The sequence below is a fragment of the Parambassis ranga genome, chromosome 2, assembly GCF_900634625.1.
Source record: "Parambassis ranga chromosome 2, fParRan2.1, whole genome shotgun sequence".
NCBI lineage: Eukaryota > Metazoa > Chordata > Actinopteri > Ambassidae > Parambassis > Parambassis ranga.
The window spans coordinates 37,034,720-37,058,322 of record NC_041023.1 but is presented as its reverse complement, the minus strand read 5'-3'; the positions used below and the strand labels follow the sequence as shown (position 1 = coordinate 37,058,322).

Here is a 23,603-nt window from a genome sequence, read left to right as displayed (position 1 = left end):
GGCGTGAAAAGTTTTGAAGCAGGGTCAAAAATAGGCAAACAATTGCCACAAAAGTCAAAATGGCGGACTTCCTGTTGGGTTTGGAGGCGGGGTCCAAGAGACTTTTTTGTGCGTCTTGGGGTGATACACGTGTGCTAATTTTCATGAACCTGTGTCAAACTGGCCAGCGGGGCTACACATTAGGGCAAAAAATACAGGGAGTTCCTTTGTAATGGCGAATGGTCAACTTTGAGGCCACGCCCCCACCACACCGTAAGACTTTTGTAAGAGTTTTGGAATGCGTCTATTCCCTGTGGTGTCCTGAGTGGACACAGTGAATTTCAGCTCAATTGCATGAAGTATGTGAGGCGTGAAAAGTTTTGAAGCAGGGTCACAAATAGGCAAAAAATGGCCACAAAAGTCAAAATGGTGGACTTCCTGTTGGGTTTGGAGGGGGGGTCCAAGAGACTTTTTTGTGCGTCTTGGGGTGATACACATGTGTGTTAATTCTCATGATCCTGTGTCAAACTGGCCAGCGGGGCTACGCATTAGGGCAATAAATACAGTGAGTTCCTTTGTAATGGCGAATGGTCAACTTTGAGGCCACGCCCCCGCCACACCGTCAGACTTTTGTAAGAGTTTTTGAATGCGTCTATTCCCTATGGTGTCCTGAGTGGACACAGTGAGTTTTAGCTGATTTGGATGAAGTATGCGAGGCGTGAAAAGTTTTGTAGGAGGGTCACAAATCACCAAAAATTAACAGAAATTTCAAAATTGCGGACTTCCTGTTGGGTTTGGAGGGGGGGTCCAAGAGACTTTTTTGTGCATCTTGGGGTGATACACATGTGTACCAATTTTCATGACCCTACTCAAAACAGGCCAGGGGGGCAGGCAGAAAAACCTATGAAAACACAACATTTTGTGTAGCCAGTAGGTGGCGCTCTGTCAAAGCCTCAATATTGTTGTATAGATGTGTTTAGGGTCAGACTCTGATCATACATGTGACATTTCGTACAGATCGGACAGAAAACGAAGAAGTTATAGAGACTTTCTGTGTCCTCAGAAATGGTCAAACTTTGAGGCCACGCCCCGGCCACACCGTCAGACTTTTGTAAGAGTTTTGGAATGCGTCTATTCCCTATGGTGTCCTGAGTGGACACGGCGAATTTCAGCTCAATCCGTTGAAGTATGCGAGGCGTGAAAAGTTTGGCAGCAGGGTCACACATCGCCAAAAATGGCCACAAACCTTCAAATGGCGGACTTCCTGTTGGGTTTGGAGGGGGGGTCCAAGAGACTTTTTTGTGCGTCTTGAGGTGATACATATGTGTGCCAATTTTCATAATCCTGTGTCAAACCGGCCAGAGGGGCTACGCGTTGGGGGCGCTATAGAGCCATTTTTATATGTGCATTTCAAAAGTCAGCAAATTTCAAAATTTTTCGGGCGAATGAATTTTTCTACCAAGTTTGGTGAGTTTTTGGGCATGTTAAGGCCTCCAAAAATGCGATCTCGGAGGGGGAAAAAAAAAAAAAAAAAATAATAATCCTAAGGGTTTCAATAGGGCTCTTGCACCATTCGGTGCTCGGGCCCTAATAATAATCCTAAGGGTTTCAATAGGGCTCTTGCACCATTCGGTGCTCGGGCCCTAATAATAATCCTAAGGGTTTCAATAGGGCTCTTGCACCATTCGGTGCTCGGGCCCTAATAATAATCCTAAGGGTTTCAATAGGGCTCTTGCACCATTCGGTGCTCGGGCCCTAATAATCCTAAGGGTTTCAATAGGGCTCTTGCACCATTCGGTGCTCGGGCCCTAATAATAATCCTAAGGGTTTCAATAGGGCTCTTGCACCATTCGGTGCTCGGGCCCTAATTAAAGCTGCAAGGGGGGCGCTAGAGAGATGGCCACTGAGTAGACGTGTTTTTTTGAGCTCCTCATGACACGACCATTCATCATTTTAAAAAACCACTTTCAGTGAACGTCCGGACCTCCGTTGTGTTTTTAAGACAAGCAGTGTTCGTTTGTCCACACTATCCAGTCAAGTCGAATAGCACAATGGCTAGTAAACGTGAGGGTAAGGGTCGTCAGCTAGCCGAGGCTACGGCTAAAGCTAGCCATGCTAAATCAAGCCAAAGTATGCAGCCCAGCGAGGAAGAAGACGAGTTGCCACTTATGTGGCAGAAGATCTCAAACAACATCCAAGTCAATTAATGATCGGTTCGACAAATTCGAGCAAAGTTTTCAAAGTCTTATAGCTGACCAGCAAGCGCTAATTGAGAGGATGGGAGATGTGGAAAGTCAAGCAGCAGACCACGAGCAGCACATTCAGAGCCTGGAAACATCACTCGCGGAAGTACAGCAGGAGAATTAAAAGCTCCGCTCCAAACTTTTGGATCTGGAGGGAAGGTCTAGGCGCAACAACATAAAAATTGTGGGTATCCCTGAAGATGAAGAGCAAGGGAGGCCAACGGATTTCGTCTCTCACTTGATCCCTAAGCTATTTGGAGCAGAAAACTTTGATAAGCCGGTGGTCATTGACAGGGCACACCGCACCTTACAACCCAAACCAGCTGATGGCTTTAAACCGCGCACCATCATCGCACGAGTGCATCTGGCTCAGGAAAAGGAGAAGATTCTACGGCTTGGAAGACAGCGCTCTCTGGATTACGGGGGAAAACGGATCTTCATTTTTCCCGACTATACCACAGACGTGATGGAGAAACGGCGGAGCTTCAGAGATGTGCTAAAGCGGCTGCAGGAGAAGAATATCCAGCATTCGCTTCGCGTCCCAGCGCGTCTTCACGTTCATCATCAAGGGCAGGTGAAAACATACAGCAATCCTGCTGATGCTGAAAAATTTGTGGACAACAAACTGAGTCAAGAAGGAGGACATACTGTTAATGTTAATACATAGAACGGTAGTTTTATAATGGATGGAATACTGTTTTATTTTATTCTACGTGTCTATGAGGTGACATGAGGTGAGTTTTTTTTTTTTTTTTTTTCTTGGCGGCCTGACGCCCTAGAAAGGAATGAAGGTAGCTCAGCTTTGTTTGGGGAAGGAATGGGTGGGGATATTCTTCACACTTAAGTTTTATATGAGTGTGTTTTTTCTGTTGTTCTATGTTCTTCACTGCCAGACAATCATTAATATCTGTTTTTTGTTTAAATGCAACTACACTTTGTTTTATTTATTTTTTTTTTTAACTATCAATACCGATAATGTCTAATCCTGTTGACACCTTGTCCTTGGTCTCATGGAATGTTCACGGTCTGGGACACCCTATTAAACGGGGTAAAGTCTTCACACATCTTAAGTCATTAAAGGCTGATATTATGTTTTTACAAGAAACACACACTATAGCCACACAGCATAGGAAAATTAGAGCCAACTGGATCTCTCAAGCCTATCATTCACCATTTACATCTAAAGCTAGAGGGGTAGCAATTGTTTTTCGTAAATCCGTACCTTTCAGCTTTCAGTCCTACACAACAGATCCTAATGGTCGGTTCATTATTGTAAACGGGCTTATCAACTTGCTCCCAGTAACTTTAGTTAACATATATGGTCCAAACTCTGATGATCCGGCCTTTTTTCGTAAAGTATTTGATATGATTCCAGATGATGGCTCCACTCATGTGCTGATTGGAGGTGACTTTAATTGCTATTTGGATCCATACCTGGACAGGTTTTCTACAGCTCCACCACCTAATATTCTTTCTGTACAGACCCTCAATAACCTAATTAAATCAAAGAGAACCGTGGATATCTGGAGATTACAGCATCCAACTGGTCGTGATTATTCTTTTTACTCCCATGTTCATAAGTCTTTTAAACGTATTGATTATTTCTTAGTCGACTCTAGATTAATCTCTAACATTGAGAGTAGTAAGTATCATAACATAATCATATCAGACCACAGTCCAGTTAGCATCAACCTTAAACTTTCCCTTCCCAAACAGTCCTACTGTTGGCGCTTTAACGCTACTTGCAGACCCGGCCTTTAATAAATATATCAGCGAACAAATTTCTTTCTTCCTTGAGACCAATGATAATGGGCCGGTCAATGACTCAACTCTATGGGAAACCCTTAAAGTTTACATTAGAGGACAAGTCATTTCTTACGAGGCTAGACAAAATAAACTCAGGCATGGTCGATTAGAGGAGATAGAGGAAGAATTAAAATCTGCAGATCAAATTTACAAAAGTACCCAACTCCAGTCTGATTATAATAAAGTCCTTAAATTGCAATACGAATATAACTCTATTCTAGGTGAGCAGGTTGGTAAAATTTTATTAAAATTAAAACAAAAACATTTTGAATTTGGTGACAAGCCTCACAAATTGTTGGCGAGGCAATTAAAAGGTGAACAGGCGAGGAGAGCCATTTATAGAGTGACGTCAAGAACAGGGTCCATGCTGACAGACTTACATGATATTAATGAACGTTTCAGAGAGTTTTATTCTGATATGTATTCTTCCAAGACAACTGCCACACAAGATGATTTTGATAGCTTTTTCAGATCTTTATCCCTTCCACAGTTGGATGCGTCATCTCGGGAACATCTAGATTCAGATTTTACTATTTTGGAAATACAGGAGTCCATAAAGGCATTCCCTACTGGAAAGGCTCCTGGCGCGGATGGTTTTGGCCCGGAATTTTACAAGGCTTTTGGAAAAATGTTAGCACCTTTATTATTAAGAATGATTCGTCAAACCTTTATAAGTAAATTGCTGCCATCCTCTCTAGGTGATGCCAACATTTGTGTTCTTCTAAAAGATGGCAAAGATGAAACCCAGGCAATGGACCCAGGCAACTACAGACCTATTGCCTTATTAAATTATGATCAGAAAATAATCACTAAGATTTTAGCTACACGATTAGGCAAATGCATAGCAAGCATTGTGCACCCAGATCAAACGGGTTTCATTCCGGGTAGATACTCTTTCTGCAACGTTCGTAAAATTCTTAATGTTCTATACACAGATCACAAGGATGATGAAGGTGCAGCTACACTGTCGCTAGATGCCCAAAAAGCCTTTGACACAATAGAATGGCCATACCTTCTTACTACACTCAGAAAATTTGGTTTCAGTAATAACTTTATTGAATGGGTCAGAATTTTGTATACAAATCCTAGATCCTCCATTGTTACAAATGGGAACAAATCAAAGCCTTCCTGTTGCAAAGAGGCGTGCGACAGGGGGACCCATTATCTCCCCTACTGTTTGATATCACGCTTGAACCACTTGCAATAGGAATCCGGGCACACCCAGATATTAAGGGTATCAAACTGGGCAAAATAGAGACCCGAGTGGTGCTTTATGCTGATGATCTTCTTGTTTGTTTAGCCAACCCTAAAGTTTCCATCCCTGCTCTCCTGGACTATGTTAATTTATTTGGCAACATTTCTGGTTACACAATAAACTGGGGAAAGAGTGAATTTGTGCCTCTAGGGGACAACCTGCCTCAAGAGTTCCTGGACACCTTGCCTTTCAGGGTGGTGGATAATTATTTCAATTACTTAGGATTAAAACTGACAAAGGATGCCACAGATCTCTTTAAAGCCAATTTTACTGAGGTAATAAACAAACTTAAAGCTAATATTGAGGCTTGGAGGATATTACCTTTAACTATGATCGGACGAGTTAATGCAATTAAAATGGTTAGTTTACCTAGATTTCTGTATTTGTTCCAGAATTTACCCATTTATTTAAGTGCAAGGTTTTTCAAGAAGTTGGATTCTATCATACTACCCTTTGTATGGGGCTATAGGTCACATAGAATTTCTAAGGCTCATGTACACAAATCAACAGATAAAGGTGGTCTTGGTCTTCCAATTTTTAAGCATTATTACTGGGCTGCTAACTCCAGGGCTCTCACTTATTGGAAACAGCAACCCTACAGATGAGGGACAGGTAGACATTCCCTCCTGGTTACAACTTGAAACCCCTGATCCTGATAATAAGAACATATCACTTTGTACATGTTTATTTTCTGACTCTACATTTGATAAATCAACTCGGAAAGATTTTGTCCTAAGGAATTCCTTGCGCATATTACGTCGGATTAAAGTGGCCAATAAAATCCCTAAAGATTCAATCCAATCCAATCCATCTTTATTTATAGAGCACCTTTTAAAAGACAACAGGGTCAGCCAAAGTGCTGAAAAAAAGATTCAATATATATTCCAATTTGTCAAAACCCTTTTTTTAAGCCAGGGCAATTGGATGTGACGTGTACTATTTGGAAAAGGAAGGGTATCATAACTCTAGCTGATTTGTATATTGATACATTGATTGATTTTGCCTCGTTTGCCCAATTATGCAATAAATATAACATTCCTAATTCGCACTTCTTTCGTTACCTTCAAGTTAGGCATTATGTCAAACAAAGGTTTGAACATTTTGAAACTATTCCAACCTCTCATCCTTTTTATGATAATCTAATGCTTGCTCCAGAGTCAAAACATTTCATAACTAAATTTGTAGATTGTTTCACTGTCTCTGTCTCCTCTGACTTTCTTCGACAAGCCTGGGCTAGTGACCTACAATCGGATGTATCAGCAGAACTTTGGGAGAAAGCCTTGTCACTGGTTCACTCTTGTTCTATTAACACTCGTTATCGTCTGATACAATACAAGGTGATCCATAGATTGCATTATTCAAAGATTAAACTGAACAAAATTTTTCCATCAGTATCTACTCAATGTGATAAATGTTCCTCTGCTGAAGGGTCTTTGGCTCATATGTTTTGGTTCTGCCCTCAATTGTTTGGCTTTTGGTCTGCAGTTTTCAAATGGTATTCCAAATGTTACTCTAAAGATATTTTACCGAACCACAACCTGGCAATATTTGGATGTTCCACAGAGACGTTAGATTACACATCTGACCTGCAAATGGCCCTGCAACTTGGGATGGTGGTTGCGAAAAAACTTGTTCTACTCAACTGGAAATCTACCACTTCCCCAAGTTTTGATCACTGGCTTAAGGAAATGGTGTCTGTAATACAGATAGAGCGCCTTCGTCAGGAGAAACAAGATAAACGAAATAGGCATGTGACTATATGGAGACCCTTCTTGGCTCAATGCCTTATAACCACATGATCTGGAGGGATGTTGTATACTTTATCCAATAATATTTTATTTTTATCTTACTCTACTGTACAATACTAGTTGCACACTTTGTCTTATGGTCTGGCAGGTTTTGTTTTTGTTCTGTTGTTCATCTGTGTGTTTTTTTTCTTGTTTGTAAAGAAAACAATGGAAAAAAACCTCTCTCCCAGCTGTACCGGCACGAGCTGTGGTCTGCAGGGCAGAAGAGTACAGCAAAACACACATGTACAAAAGACAGGTCCTCCGGCCAGCAGGTGGTGCAGTGACTGTAGCATATCAGCATGTAAATCTGTGCAGTGTCCGATGTTCAGCATGACTGTAAAGTTTCATCCACATAGGATGAAGTATGTGGGAGATACAGCCAAAAGGACATCTATTTCCTGTGCATTGGCGAAGGGTCAACTTCGTGGCAGCGCCACGGCCAGACCGTGTGACGAAGTGCTGCGTTTTTGATAACTTTTGGTCTCTAATGCCTTAAGAGTAACCAGACCAACTTTCAGATGGATTGGACAAATCCAATAGGAGGAGTTCGTAAAAGTGCGGGGAGTGAAAATTGCAAAATGGCGCAGGTTTTTCAAAATGGCGGACTTCCTGTGCGTTTTAGAGTATACCTCCAAGAGACTTTTTTTCTTGTGTAGAGGTGATACATATGCGTACCTATTTTCGTGTCTGTAGGTCAAACGGGGAAGCAGATCTCATTCCAGGGGGCGCTGCAGAGCCATGTGGCCACGGCCACATATGACGATGAGGTGATGTGAAAAGATGCACAGGGGCTGATGTCATGATAGAGTAAGAGGCAGGTAGGATGAACAAATCAAGAAACACAACAGCTTTCTCTATGGTGGCGAAGGGTCACCTTTGTGGCATTGCCCCGCCCACACGGTGTAATATCGAACTGCGTTTTTGATAACTTTTGCTCAGCCATGTCTTCAGAACCATGTGACAAAATCTCAGGTCTGTCAGAGTATTCCCCTAGCAGGATTTCGTTCAAATACGAGGTGTGGAACATGGATAATCAGCCTGAACACAATCCATGCCGTCAGTAGGTGGCGCTATGATAGTTTCTGGTCATTAGCATATCAATCTGTTCAGAATGACAGGCTCAGCATGCCTGTTTTCTTTCATCCACATTGGATGAAGTATGTGGGAGATACAGACACAAACACATCCATTTCCTGTGCGTTGGCGAAGGGTAAACTTCGTGGTGGCGCCACAGCCAAACCATATGACGAAGTGCTGCGTTTTGGTCCCTGACCCCTTAAAGGCGAGTGCACCAATTTTCAGCCGTATCGAGCAATTCCCCTAGGAGGAGTTCGCAAAATTGTGGGGTGTGCAAATTGGAACAAGGCGTGGTTTTTTCAAAATGGCGGACTTCCTATACGTGGTGGAATTTTCGTCCAAGAGGCTTTTTTTCTTGTCACGAGACGATACATCAGTGTACCGAATTTCAGGTCTGTAGCACTTGCGGTGAATATTTTCACACTTTAGGGGGCGCTGCAGAGCCATGCAGCCATGCCCGCCAATGGCGACAGTGTGAAGTCGTGATTTTCATCGGGGGACAATTTTGTGCCAAATTTGGTGAGTTTTTGAGCACGTTCAGGGAGGCAAAATCCCGATACCATGGGCGGAACAAGAATGACGTATAATAATAATAAACGCTTGCATTTCAATAGGGCTCTTGCACCATTCGGTGCTCGGGCCCTAATAATAAACGCTTGCATTTCAATAGGGCTCTTGCACCATTCGGTGCTCGGGCCCTAATAATAAACGCTTGCATTTCAATAGGGCTCTTGCACCATTCGGTGCTCGGGCCCTAATAAGAAACGTTTGCATTTCAATAGGGCTCTTGTACCATTCGGTGCTTGGGCCCTAATAAACAAAAAAATACAGGCAGACAGCCAGCAGGGGGACTTTAAAGTTTTGATTTCGCAGTAAAAATGCATTCCTCTGCTTCTTTCAGGTGACCTCAACCTTTTCGATGCTTTTGGACCAGGTAAAAATTCACAGTGATGATTTTTACTTGCGTTAAATTCATGAAAAAAATATATATATATATATTGTTTTTGTAGGTGCGCCACCAACTGAAAAACCAAAGCAACCAAGTTCTGGAGGTACTGGTGGCTTTGGATTTGATCTGGAGGATGCTGTCAAACCAGGTAGAAGCCGCCATCTTTTCAACATTTGTTTCCTCCCCATTGACAACCATTGGGATCATTGACTGATCCGCTTTTACACCCACAGACCCCAACCCAAAACCTGACAAACCGGCCATCGACAAACCAAGCGGAGGGGGTGAGTCTTTTTACCCGATGTCATGTGACATCACCGCAGACAGGAAGAAATAAATCTGTGGTGTCTGACAGGTGGAAGACCGTTCGGAGACTCGGACTTGGTGGACGTCAACGAAGGGGACTACACACCTGACAGGGGACGCTCAGGAGGTAAGGAGCCGGCCGATCAGATGTCACCTAAATATATACACACTTTGTGGTCTGTCCTAAAAATACACCCCAGTGTGCTTTACACCTCAGCACACCAGTAGGATCTTGTGTCGTACTACAATGCTTTCTAAAGCACGAATTGAAAATGAGACAAAAGTAACTGTAGTGAAGCCTAAAATATTATTAAAATATTTTTAAATTAAAAATTAAAAAGGACCAAATAAGTCAGTCATAAGTCAAATCAGTTTTTGCACAGTGGAAAGCCAATAATTTTTTTTGTATTAGTAAACTTTTTAATAATATTTATTAAAATATATATATATATATATATATATATTATGTTATATATATATTTTTTTTAATAAAATAGAAACTACAAAAAGGAAATACAATATTTTTTTCAGCCATAAGTAACTGGGAAAATACAATGAGTAGTGGTATAAATAAATAAATAAATAAATATAGTTATGCCTGTATTGTGGCAGTTATTAATTTAGATTTTTATAAAATAAAATAAAAAAGTAAAAGTTAAAAAAAACGTTTTGGTTATTTCAAAATTTTCTTCTTTCTAAATTTAATAATATTTTATTACTATTTTAATTTATAATATAATATAATAAAATAATATAAAATAAAATAAAAAAGATAACATTTAAAAAAATATTTCAAAATTTAATGTTTGATATTATTTTTAATTTAATTTTACACATTTTTAATATTTGCTTTTCAGTAACTGGGAAAATACAATGAGCAGTTCTATAAATACACAATTAAAATATAGTTATGCCTGTGTCCGTTATGGATTTACGGTAGATAAAATAAAATAAAACAAAAGTTTAAAAAACCTTTTTTATTTCTAAATTTAATAAAATGTTTAATATTATTTTTAATTTGTAATTAAATTTTTAATATTCTTTTATAATTATATTCTTTATAAGTAATGGGGAAAAGCAGTTCTTTAAATAAATAAATAGATAAATACATAAATAAATAAATAGTTTAGATAAATAAATAAAAATGAAATAAAAAAATGTGAGAAGTTCAAAAATATTTAGAGAATTTGCATTAAAGTAACACATTGATTATTGTGATTATCGTAGTTTATTTAACATCTTGGAATGAGAGTATCATTAGTCATAGAGAGGATGCAGGTCTGTTCTTTCCATTGTTATATTGTCTGCACTACAGCTGACTCAGCTGTTCTCTATGTCCCAAAACAACGACTCATTGTTTACTGCCATGGCAACACTACTAGTAGAGTACTACTCTGTTCTGTTGTTTACTCTGAGCTTGGAGAAAAAAAAGAATAAAAAGGATTCAGCTGTAATGAAAAACACATGGGCGCCTTTCAGAAGGAGTTTGTTCGATTGTTTCTGACGGAGGAAACAAAATGTCTGACTTTTTAACCCCTTGTTTTCAACCACAGGTCGAGCATCGGACCCCGGCTACGATCAGGGTGAGTATTAAAGCAGTTAAAGTGGAGGAAGCAGCCACATGCAGAACAACCCATTGAACACATAAGAGACAACACAGAGTCAGAGGAGAAGTGCATGGTCTAAGTATGCAGGGGTAACGAGACACAGGTGCAACCAATGAGGGCGGAGCAGCCAATCAGAGAGAGAAGTAAAATAAATTGAGGCACACGTGGATGTCTGACTTTCAAAATAAAACAGGAAGTACGAGAAACTGGCTTTGGACATAAAAGGAAAGGTATTTCGAAATAAAAGACACAAATTAAAACAATATAAAACAGGATTATGTCAGAAGATATTTTCAAAATAAAACAGGAAGTACGAGGGGAACTGGCTTTGAACATTAACCTAATATAAAAGGAAAGGTATTTCAAAATAAAACACACAAATTAAAACCATAAAAACAGAAAAATGTCACACGATATTTTCAAAATAAAACAGGATGTACGAGAAGCATTAAGAAACTGCATTTGAACACATTTTTGCAACACAAAAGAAACGTATTTAAAAATAAAAGACACAAATTAAAACCATATAAAACAGGAAAATGTCACAGGATATTTTCAAAATAAAACCGGAAGTATGAGAGAAACTGCTTTGAACATTAAACTAATATAAAAGGAAAGGTATTTCAAAATAAAAGACACTAATTAAAACCATACAAAACAGGATAATGTCACAGGATATTTTCAAAATAAAACAGGAAGTACATTCAATATAAAGAAATTGCCTTTGGAAATTAAAACTAACACAAAAGGAAAAGTATTTCAAAATAAAAGACAGCTAGTAATATACATATATGTAAATAACAACCCAATAAACTGGGACACACATGGATCGCTGACTTTCAAAATAAAACAGGAAGTACGAGAAACTGGATTTGGACATTAAACTAAGTTAAAACAGACAAAATAAAACCATGAAAACAGAATATTTTCAAAATAAATCGCAAATAATTGTAATAGTTTTCTGTAATCAACATTTTAAGACTGATTTTGGACTCTTTATTCCTTACAGGTGGTGCCGATCAGCCTCAAGGTAAGTCCTCTGTATAAATCAAATCTGAAAAGTTAGCTTTGCATGATGGGAGCACCCCCCCCCCCCTTCCTTTCATTGTGTTTGTGACCTGCTGTTGACTTTTTATGGGGCACTTCCTGTTTTGTTCCCTTCTTAGAGGATGTTCACTGCTTTAGTAGCTTCCTTTGGTCACATTGACCTATCGCAGCTCGGGGAGATTTAGCTGTTGCTAAGAGATAGCCCTGGTCTGGTGTCTCTCTGAAAAACCACTGCTACAATTGTGTGTCGTTGCAGATCCAGACCTTCTGTGGGGCAAAATCCTGAAGATGATTTATGCTAACATGCCAGAGGAATTCTATGCATGGACATCCAACTTAAAGCAAATCTTGGCGCCTTTGTTAGACAGGGTCATGGATCTGCTGCAAGCCTTGCCATGACGGCACTGGTCCAGTTGGATCTCGGGTTAAAAAAAACAAAAAACAAAATCAGGGCTAGGTGCCACATCAGATCTCTCTTTTGAACTTTAAATGCTTGGGCAGTGGGCGTATTTCTCATATTTTTCTATGATGGTTACCTTTTATTTTCTAAAGTTTACATTCACATTAGTGAAGCATGGCAGTGTCGGTGTCATGGTTCACGCCTGTTTTGTTGCATCTGTACCAGAATGGAGTTCTTAAAACAGATTACAGAGTACAGATTATAAAATAAGACGCGCCCAATCCTGGGACCAAATTCTAACATACAAGCTTAAAAACTCTGTGGTTAGAACTACCTTACCTAGGATCTGGTTTTTGGGTGTGGATTTCTCTGTGTGTGTCAGGACACGCCTGCTTTAACAGCCAGGCAGACACACATTCTTAGCATAGATAGCATTCTAAGCACTTTGCAGAGAGGTGCAGCATGTGAAGGTGCAATGCTCCGAGGCATGTTGTGCACAATCACTTCACTGTCTTCTGATCATCTGATGTTTTTCTCCTGTATGAGAATATTTATTTTTTAGTGGTGTGTGGTTTTAAAAATAATAAACAACTGAATGGTTACATAATGTGGTGCTTTTTGATCCATGGCGCTAGCTAGCTATCTTTTAGCACAAAGGCTCAGTTCACATGTTGCTCAAACATGTCTCCTCTCCCCACGTCTTGCATGATTATAATTAACCCTTCACACTCTCATTTAAGCTTTAACATCCCGCTTCTTCAGCATGATCGCTTCCATGCTAAAGTAGCATGTAGCTAGTAGCTCTCTGCATGTGATGGAACAAGCTAAAAACAAAAGCTAACTGTTAGCATCTCATATGCTATGAAAATAATCAATAATGTTGCGTAGAAGTGTATAATATAGTATACATTTGTGCACATGTACACTGTAAAAACAATGTGTGTGCCAAAAAAATAAAAAAACTGAATGAAATAAAATAACTTTATTAAAACTTACATTAATTTACCTTTACAAATTTTACAGTTAAACATAAATAGATGACAGAAATATTATTATATATTATAATATAATATATATAATAAAAATTAAAATTAATAATCAAATAATTACAACTTTTGAGTGACACGTGCAGAAAAAATGTGTTAAAATACTTTTAAATCTAGTACTGGATTTTTTTATATATATTTTTACAGTGCAGCATAATAAAACCAGTAGACATCACAAGATACATCTCTCTCTTATGAGTCATTGTGAAGTTGTGCCAGCCATGCTTATTATTCATGCAGCCACACTGTGTGTGAGTCATCATGCCTTTGTGTGCACCCCACCCTGCACCCGAGGATCATGAGTGTGTTTCCTTCAAACTCCTATTTAGGGCCCGAGCACCGAATGGTGCAAGAGCCCTATTGAAACCCTTAGGATTATTAGGGCCCGAGCACCGAATGGTGCAAGAGCCCTATTGAAACCCTTAGGATTATTATTTTTTTTTTTTTTTTTTTTTTTTTTTTTTTTTTTCCCCTCCGAGATCGCATTTTTGGGGGCTTTAACATGCCCAAAAACTCACCAAACTTGGTAGAAAAATTCATTCGCCCGAAAAATTTTGAAATTTGCTGACTTTTGAAATGCACATATAAAAATGGCTCTATAGCGCCCCCAACGTGTAGCCCCTCTGGCCGGTTTGACACAGGATTATGAAAATTGGCACACATACGTATCACCTCAAGACGCACAAAAAAGTCTCTTGGACCCCCCCTCCAAACCCAACAGGAAGTCCGCCATTTGAAGGTTTGTGGCCATTTTTGGCGATGTGTGACCCTGCTGCCAAACTTTTCACGCCTCGCATACTTCAACGGATTGAGCTGAAATTCGCCGTGTCCACTCAGGACACCATAGGGAATAGACGCATTCCAAAACTCTTACAAAAGTCTGACGGTGTGGCCGGGGCGTGGCCTCAAAGTTTGACCATTTCTGAGGACACAGAAAGTCTCTATAACTTCTTCGTTTTCTGTCCGATCTGTACCAAATGTCACATGTATGATCAGAGTCTGACCCTAAACACATCTATACAACAATATTGAGGCTTTGACAGAGCGCCACCTACTGGCTACACAAAATGTTGTGTTTTCATAGGTTTTTCTGCCTGCCCCCCTGGCCTGTTTTGAGTAGGGGCATGAAAATTGGTACACATGTGTATCACCCCAAGATGCACAAAAAAGTCTCTTGGACCCCCCCTCCAAACCCAACAGGAAGTCCGCAATTTTGAAATTTCTGTTAATTTTTGGCGATTGGTGACCCTCCTACAAAACTTTTCATGCCTCGCATACTTCATCCAAATGAGCTAAAACCCACTGTGTCCACTCAGGACACCATAGGGAATAGACGCATTCAAAAACTCTTACAAAAGTCTGACGGTGTGGTGGGGGCGTGGCCTCAAAGTTGACCATTCGCCATTACAAAGGAACTCACTGTATTTATTGCCCTAATGCGTAGCCCCGCTGGCCAGTTTGACACAGGATCATGAGAATTAGCACACATGTGTATCACCCCAAGACGCACAAAAAAGTCTCTTGGACCCCCCCTCCAAACCCAACAGGAAGTCCACCATTTTGCCTTTTTTTTGTAATTTTTACCGTTTTCTGACCCTGCTATAAAACTTTTCATGCCTCGCATACTTCATGCAATTCAGCTGAAATTCACTGTGTCCACTCAGGACACCATAGGGAATAGACGCATTCCAAAACTCTTTCAAAAGTATTACCGTGTGGTGGGGGAGTGGCCTCAAAGTTGACCATTCGCCATTACAAAGGAACTCGCTGTGTTTTATGCAGTACTACCCATATACTTTATGCAATGTGGACAAAGTCTTACAGTACTGCCATGGAGCCGAGTCTAAACAGATATATATGCTAATAGGATGATACGGTCATAGCGCCACCTACTGGTAGCAGGAAAGTTTGGTTGTAAACATGTGTTTGTTGTATATCTGTGGAAATGAGAGGAGGAGAGAATAGCACAGGAGAGTATAGGAGACGAGAGCATAGGAGAAAAGACTGCGATGACCCCGCAGATCGCAAGGTGCGCGAGGGCCCGCAATGCTGCTTGCAGCTTTAATTATTTTTTTTCTTTCCCCCCCTTTGATCGCCTTTTTGGGGGCCTTAACATGCCCAAAAACTCACCAAACTCGGTAGGAAAATTCATTCGCCCGAAAAATTTTGAAATTTGCTGACTTTTGAAACGCACATAGAAAAATGGCTCTATAGCGCCCCCAACGCGTAGCCCCTCTGGCCGGTTTGACACAGGATTATGAAAATTGGCACACATATGTATCACCTCAAGACGCACAAAAAAGTCTCTTGGACCCCCCCTCCAAACCCAACAGGAAGTCCGCCATTTGAGAGTTTGTGGCCATTTTTGGCGATGTGTGACCCTGCTGCAAAACTTTTCACGCCTCGCATACTTCATGGAATTGAGCTGAAACTCACTGTGTCCACTCAGGACACCATAGGGGATAGACGCATTCCAAAACTCTTACAAAAGTCTGACGGTGTGGCCGGGGCGTGGCCTCAAAGTTTGACCATTTCAGAGGAAACAGGAAGTCGCTATAACTTCTGTGTTTACTGTCTGATCTGTACCAAATGTCACATGTATGATCAGACTCTGACCCTAAACACATCTATACAACAATATTTAGGCTTTGACAGAGCGCCACCTACTGGCTACACAAAATGTTGGGTTTTCATAGGTTTTTCTGCCTGCCCCCCTGGTCTGTTTTGAGTAGGGTCATGAAAATTGGCACACATGTGTATCACCCCAAGATGCACAACAAAAGTCTCTTGGACCCCCCCACCAAACCCAACAGGAAGTCCGCCATTTTGAAATTTCTGTTAATTTTTGGCGATTTGTGACCCTGCTACAAAACTTTTCACGCCTCGCATACTTCATCCAATCAAGCTGAAAATCACTGTGTCCACTCAGGACACCATAGGGAATAGACGCATTCCAAAACTCTTACAAAAGTATTACGGTGTGGTGGGGGCGTGGCCTCAAAGTTGACCATTCGCCATTACAAATGAACTCCCTGTATTTATTGCCCTAACGCGTAGCCCCGCTGGCCAGTTTGACACAGGATCATGAAAATTGGCACACATGTGTATCACCCCAAGACGCACAAAAAAGTCTCTTGGACCCCCCCTCCAAACCCAACAGGAAGTCCGCCATTTTGACTTTTGTGGCCATTTTTTGCCTATTTGTGACCCTGCTTCAAAACTTTTCACGCATCACAAACTTCATGCAATTGAGCTGAAATTCACTGTGTCCACTCAGGACACCATAGGGAATAGACGCATTCCAAAACTCTTTCAAAAGTATTACCGTGTGGTGGGGGAGTGGCCTCAAAGTTGACCATTCGCCATTACAAAGGAACTCGCTGTGTTTTATGCAGTACTACCCATATACTTCATGCAATGTGGCCAAAATCTTACAGTACTGCCATGGACCCGAGTCTGAACAGATATATATGCTAATAGGATGATACGGTCATAGCGCCACCTACTGGTAGCAGGAAAGTGTGGTTGTAAACATGTGTTTGTTGTACATCTCTGCAAATGAGAGGAGAGGAGGGCATAGCACAGGAGAGTATGGGAGACAAGAGCATAGGAGAGAAGACAGCGATAGCCCCGCGGATCGCAAGGTGCGCGAGGGCCCGCAATGCTGCTTGCAGCTTTAATTTTTTTTCTTTCCCCCCCTTAGATCGCATTTTTGGGGGCCTTAACATGCCCAAAAACTCACCAAACTTGGTAGAAAAATTCATTCGCCCGAAAAATTTTGAAATTTGCTGACTTTTGAAACGCACATATAAAAATGGCTCTATAGCGCCCCCAACGCGTAGCCCCTCTGGCCGGTTTGACACAGGATTATGAAAATTGGCACACATATGTATCACCTCAAGACGCACAAAAAAGTCTCTTGGACCCCCCTCCAAACCCAACAGGAAGTCTGCCATTTGAAGGTTTGTGGCCATTTTTGGCGATGTGTGACCCTGCTGCCAAACTTTTCACGCCTCGCATACTTCATCGGATTGAGCTGAAATTCGCCGTGTCCACTCAGGACACCATAGGGAATAGACGCATTCCAAAACTCTTACAAAAGTCTGACGGTGTGGCCGGGACGTGGCCTCAAAGTTTGACCATTTCTGAGGACACAGAAAGTCTCTATAACTTCTTCGTTTTCTGTCCGATCTGTATGAAATGTCACATGTATGATCAGAGTCTGACCCTAAACACATCTATACAACAATATTGAGGCTTTGACAGAGCGCCACCTACTGGCTACACAAAATGTTGTGTTTTCATAGGTTTTTCTGCCTGCCCCCCTGGCCTGTTTTGAGTAGGGTCATGAAAATTGGTACACATGTGTATCACCCCAAGATGCACAAAAAAGTCTCTTGGACCCCCCCTCCAAACCCAACAGGAAGTCCGCAATTTTGAAATTTCTGTTAATTTTTGGCGATTTGTGACCCTCCTACAAAACTTTTCACGCCTCGCATACTTCCTCCAAATGAGCTAAAACTCACTGTGTCCACTCAGGACACCATAGGGAATAGACGCATTCCAAAACTCTTACAAAAGTCTGACGGTGTGGCCGGGGCGTGGCCTCAAAGTTTGACCATTTCTGAGGACACAGAAAGTCTCTATAACTTCTTCGTTTTCTGTCCGATCTGTACGAAATGTCACATGTATGATCAGAGTCTGACCCTAAACACATCTATACAACAATATTGAGGCTTTGACAGAGCGCCACCTACTGGCTACACAAAATGTTGTGTTTTCATAGGTTTTTCTGCCTGCCCCCCTGGCCTGTTTTGAGTAGGGTCATGAAAATTGGTACACATGTGTATCACCCCAAGATGCACAAAAAAGTCTCTTGGACCCCCCCTCCAAACCCAACAGGAAGTCCGCAATTTTGAAATTTCTGTTAATTTTTGGCGATTTGTGACCCTCCTACAAAACTTTTCACGCCTCGCATACTTCATCCAAATGAGCTAAAACTCACTGTGTCCACTCAGGACACCATAGGGAATAGACGCATTCCAAAACTCTTACAAAAGTCTGACGGTGTGGCGGGGGCGTGGCCTCAAAGTTGACCATTCGCCATTACAAAGGAACTCACTGTATTTATTGCCCTAATGCGTAGCCCCGCTGGCCAGTTTGACACAGGATCATGAGAATTAGCACACGTGTATCACCCCAAGACGCACAAAAAAGTCTCTTGGACCCCCCCTCCAAACCCAACAGGAAGTCCACCATTTTGATTTTTTTTTGTAATTTTTACCGTTTTCTGACCCTGCTATAAAACTTGTCATGCCTCGCATACTTCATGCAATTGAGCTGAAATTCACTGTGTCCACTCAGGACACCATAGGGAATAGACGCATTCCAAAACTCTTACAAAAGTCTTACGGTGTGGTGGGGGAGTGGCCTCAAAGTTGACCATTCGCCATTACAAAGGAACTCACTGTATTTATTGCCCTAATGCGTAGCCCCGCTGGCAAATTTGACACAGGATCATGAAAATTAGCACACATATGTATCATCCCAAGACGCACAAAAAAGTCTCTTGGACCCCCCCTCCAAACCCAACAGGAAGTCCGCCATTTTGACTTTTGTGGTCATTTTTTGCCTGTTTGTGACCCTGCTTCAAAACTTTTCACGCCTCACATACTTCATGCAATTGAGCAGAAATTCACTGTGTCCACTCAGGACACCATAGGGAATAGACGCATTCCAAAACTCCTTCAAAAGTATTACCATGTGGCGGGGGAGTGGCCTCAAAGTTGGCCATTCGCCATTACAAAGGAACTCGTGTTTTATGCAGTACTACCCATGTACTTTATGCAATGTGGACAAAATCTTACAGTACTGCTATGGACCCGAGTCTGAACAAATATATATGCTACTAGGATGATACGGTCATAGCGCCACCTACTGGTAGCAGGAAAGTTTGGTTGTAAACGTGTTTGTTGTACATCTCTGCAAATGAGAGGAGAGGAGAGCATAGCACAGGAGAGTATGGGAGACAAGAGCATAGGAGAGAAGACAGCAATAGCCCCGCGGATCGCAAGGTGCGCGAGGGCCCGCAATGCTGCTTGCAGCTTTCATTTTTTTTCTTTCCCCCCCTTAGATCGCATTTTTGGGGGCCTTAACATGCCCAAAAACTCACCAAACTTGGTAGAAAAATTCATTCGCCCGAAAAATTTTGAAATTTGCTGACTTTTGAAACGCACATATAAAAATGGCTCTATAGCGCCCCCAACGCGTAGCCCCTCTGGCCGGTTTGACACAGGATTATGAAAATTGGCACACATATGTATCACCTCAAGACGCACAAAAAAGTCTCTTGGACCCCCCTCCAAACCCAACAGGAAGTCTGCCATTTGAAGGTTTGTGGCCATTTTTGGCGATGTGTGACCCTGCTGCCAAACTTTTCACGCCTCGCATACTTCATCGGATTGAGCTGAAATTCGCCGTGTCCACTCAGGACACCATAGGGAATAGACGCATTCCAAAACTCTTACAAAAGTCTGACGGTGTGACCGGGGCGTGGCCTCAAAGTTTGACCATTTCTGAGGACACAGAAAGTCTCTATAACTTCTTCGTTTTCTGTCCGATCTGTATGAAATGTCACATGTATGATCAGAGTCTGACCCTAAACACATCTATACAACAATATTGAGGCTTTGACAGAGCGCCACCTACTGGCTACACAAAATGTTGTGTTTTCATAGGTTTTTCTGCCTGCCCCCCTGGCCTGTTTTGAGTAGGGTCATGAAAATTGGTACACATGTGTATCACCCCAAGATGCACAAAAAAGTCTCTTGGACCCCCCCTCCAAACCCAACAGGAAGTCCGCAATTTTGAAATTTCTGTTAATTTTTGGCGATTTGTGACCCTCCTACAAAACTTTTCACGCCTCGCATACTTCATCCAAATGAGCTAAAACTCACTGTGTCCACTCAGGACACCATAGGGAATAGACGCATTCCAAAACTCTTACAAAAGTCTGACGGTGTGGCCGGGGCGTGGCCTCAAAGTTTGACCATTTCTGAGGACACAGAAAGTCTCTATAACTTCTTCGTTTTCTGTCCGATCTGTACGAAATGTCACATGTATGATCAGAGTCTGACCCTAAACACATCTATACAACAATATTGAGGCTTTGACAGAGCGCCACCTACTGGCTACACAAAATGTTGTGTTTTCATAGGTTTTTCTGCCTGCCCCCCTGGCCTGTTTTGAGTAGGGTCATGAAAATTGGTACACATGTGTATCACCCCAAGATGCACAAAAAAGTCTCTTGGACCCCCCCTCCAAACCCAACAGGAAGTCCGCAATTTTGAAATTTCTGTTAATTTTTGGCGATTTGTGACCCTCCTACAAAACTTTTCACGCCTCGCATACTTCATCCAAATGAGCTAAAACTCACTGTGTCCACTCAGGACACCATAGGGAATAGACGCATTCCAAAACTCTTACAAAAGTCTGACGGTGTGGCGGGGGCGTGGCCTCAAAGTTGACCATTCGCCATTACAAAGGAACTCACTGTATTTATTGCCCTAATGCGTAGCCCCGCTGGCCAGTTTGACACAGGATCATGAGAATTAGCACACGTGTATCACCCCAAGACGCACAAAAAAGTCTCTTGGACCCCCCCTCCAAACCCAACAGGAAGTCCACCATTTTGATTTTTTTTTGTAATTTTTACCGTTTTCTGACCCTGCTATAAAACTTGTCATGCCTCGCATACTTCATGCAATTGAGCTGAAATTCACTGTGTCCACTCAGGACACCATAGGGAATAGACGCATTCCAAAACTCTTACAAAAGTCTTACGGTGTGGTGGGGGAGTGGCCTCAAAGTTGACCATTCGCCATTACAAAGGAACTCACTGTATTTATTGCCCTAATGCGTAGCCCCGCTGGCAAATTTGACACAGGATCATGAAAATTAGCACACATATGTATCATCCCAAGACGCACAAAAAAGTCTCTTGGACCCCCCCTCCAAACCCAACAGGAAGTCCGCCATTTTGACTTTTGTGGTCATTTTTTGCCTGTTTGTGACCCTGCTTCAAAACTTTTCACGCCTCACATACTTCATGCAATTGAGCAGAAATTCACTGTGTCCACTCAGGACACCATAGGGAATAGACGCATTCCAAAACTCCTTCAAAAGTATTACCATGTGGCGGGGGAGTGGCCTCAAAGTTGGCCATTCGCCATTACAAAGGAACTCGTGTTTTATGCAGTACTACCCATGTACTTTATGCAATGTGGACAAAATCTTACAGTACTGCTATGGACCCGAGTCTGAACAAATATATATGCTACTAGGATGATACGGTCATAGCGCCACCTACTGGTAGCAGGAAAGTTTGGTTGTAAACGTGTTTGTTGTACATCTCTGCAAATGAGAGGAGAGGAGAGCATAGCACAGGAGAGTATGGGAGACAAGAGCATAGGAGAGAAGACAGCAATAGCCCCGCGGATCGCAAGGTGCGCGAGGGCCCGCAATGCTGCTTGCAGCTTTAATTTTTTTCACTGCAATTTTAAAGTTGTTTTTGTAAGAACATATTAAGTGATCAAGTGATCATGACAAGCCAATCAGATCTAAACATCTGGGTTTTTTTTTTCCTAACAGAAGCCGGGTCTGGACAGATCGCCGGAATCGCCAGCGCCATAGGAGTGGCTCTTCTGGGTGCGGCGTCCAGTTACTTCGCTTACCAGAAGAAAAAGCTCTGCTTTAAACTGCAGGGAGGTGAGTGTGTCATCACGGAAACGGTTGCGTTTGCGTTATCGCAGAGATTTGACAAAAAAAATCTATTATTTGTTTAAGGTGCAGATCCAGAGAGAGGTAAAGCCCACCAGGGTGCACATTCTGAGCCTCAAGGTGAGTCCATGAAATAATTTTGATTGACGGATGTGCAGGAAGGCATAGATTATGCGTGAAATATGGACAAATTCTCGTCTTCTGTATCAGTTCTCAGCAACCTGCTCCAGACAAACACCTGATCTACGAACCAGTCGACGGTCCTCATGCAACTTGAAACACTGCCAATTGTTGATTTCCATGTCTGTTACACTAGTTGCTGCCTATAGGGTGAACCTAACCCAGCTAGGAGCTAGGAAGGATCAAACCTTTTTTTTTATTTATTTATTTTTTTTTACTTTTTGAAAAATGTCTTTAACACCTTGAACCCTAAATTGTCAATTTTATTGATTTATTTTATTTTTCTTTGCGTAAAACTCCTTTTTGGGTTAAATTATTTTCAAAATAAAAACATGCCAGCAACATTAATTACAACACCTGGATGTGAATCAAGCAGAAGGAGCTTCATATATAATCAGGGGACAGTGTTGATGTGTTTGGTCATTTGAGTCCTTAAAAGTTTTATTTTTTGGAAATTTGCAAAGCTGGTAGTATAGAAATGTGCCGCACTGACATTTATGTATGATTTTTGTCGAAAGAAAATAATGTTTTAAGGACGGAAATTATGATTTTTTTTTATTTTTCTCTCTCTCTCTGCTTTCTTTAATTTGCCACTAAGTTGCACTTTTGGTTTGTCATGTGTTGTGAGCTGTAAATACTCGAGTACAATGTGTATAGGCGCCTGCTTTAGGCTTGCTTTTTATTCTTCTTCTTATTATTATTCAAATTGTTTTACAACCATAGACCAACACACTATAAGATGAATGTTTTTTGTGTGTGTGTACAAGTTTTTAATAAAGTTATGGTCTACAGGTCATTTGCTTTTAGTCATCATTTTTCATTCAATAATATAAACAAGGTAGATCTAAACGATGTTATGTTGTCAGAGAGGTGTGGTTACCATGGCAACCTATCCACATTTTTTTGCATTTTGTGTGCAAAGTTCAGACCGCAATTTAAATATCTGTACTTGATCCTCAGCTTCTATCTTTAAATATTCCTATGGGCATTTGCAAAAAATTCTGCACATGTCAGCGCAACTAGCAAGCCATGATTGACTCACGTGTAACCAGCAGTCACATGCCAAAAAATAAATAAATAAATCACTGATCCGCAGGGTTTAGTGCAATTTTCTTGCACCTAGTGTACTTTAGTAGTGGT

General features: G+C 41.4%; 2 protein-coding genes across 4 annotated transcripts in view; both read left to right on the top strand.

The window, feature by feature from the left end:
- LOC114427650 (CD99 antigen-like protein 2) overlaps positions 1-23,259 on the top strand; it is a 36,938-nt gene extending 13,679 nt beyond the window's left edge. Inside the window, exons 4-12 of one of the 3 annotated variants that reach the window (XM_028395835.1) lie at positions 9,052-9,084; positions 9,161-9,247; positions 9,333-9,383; positions 9,455-9,532; positions 10,959-10,988; positions 12,022-12,042; positions 22,155-22,271; positions 22,350-22,403; positions 22,494-23,259. In XM_028395835.1, coding sequence (XP_028251636.1) covers positions 9,052-9,084; positions 9,161-9,247; positions 9,333-9,383; positions 9,455-9,532; positions 10,959-10,988; positions 12,022-12,042; positions 22,155-22,271; positions 22,350-22,403; positions 22,494-22,525 — 503 coding nt within the window. In that variant the 3' untranslated portion in view covers positions 22,526-23,259. Of the gene's footprint in view, positions 1-9,051; positions 9,085-9,160; positions 9,248-9,332; positions 9,384-9,454; positions 9,533-10,958; positions 10,989-12,021; positions 12,043-12,315; positions 13,062-22,151; positions 22,272-22,349; positions 22,404-22,493 lie in introns of those variants that run through there. The other 2 variants (XM_028395826.1, XM_028395843.1) reach the window with 2 other exon arrangements.
- On the top strand, positions 1,773-7,185 carry LOC114427641 (uncharacterized). Its single transcript, XM_028395816.1, has 2 exons — positions 1,773-6,073; positions 6,154-7,185. The coding sequence occupies exons 1-2, from the start codon at positions 5,776-5,778 to the stop codon at positions 7,080-7,082; spliced, it is 1,227 nt and encodes a 408-aa protein (XP_028251617.1). The 5' UTR covers positions 1,773-5,775; the 3' UTR covers positions 7,083-7,185.
- Positions 23,260-23,603: the final 344 nt, after the last annotated feature.

Bases quoted from the DNA above. Each gene is read 5' to 3' on its own strand.
- LOC114427641 (XM_028395816.1), top strand. From the start codon at position 5,776: ATGTACACAAATCAACAGATAAAGGTGGTCTTGGTCTTCCAATTTTTA. The intron at 6,074-6,153 runs ATTCAATCCAAT...GCTGAAAAAAAG, and splicing joins GGCCAATAAAATCCCTAAAG to ATTCAATATATATTCCAATT.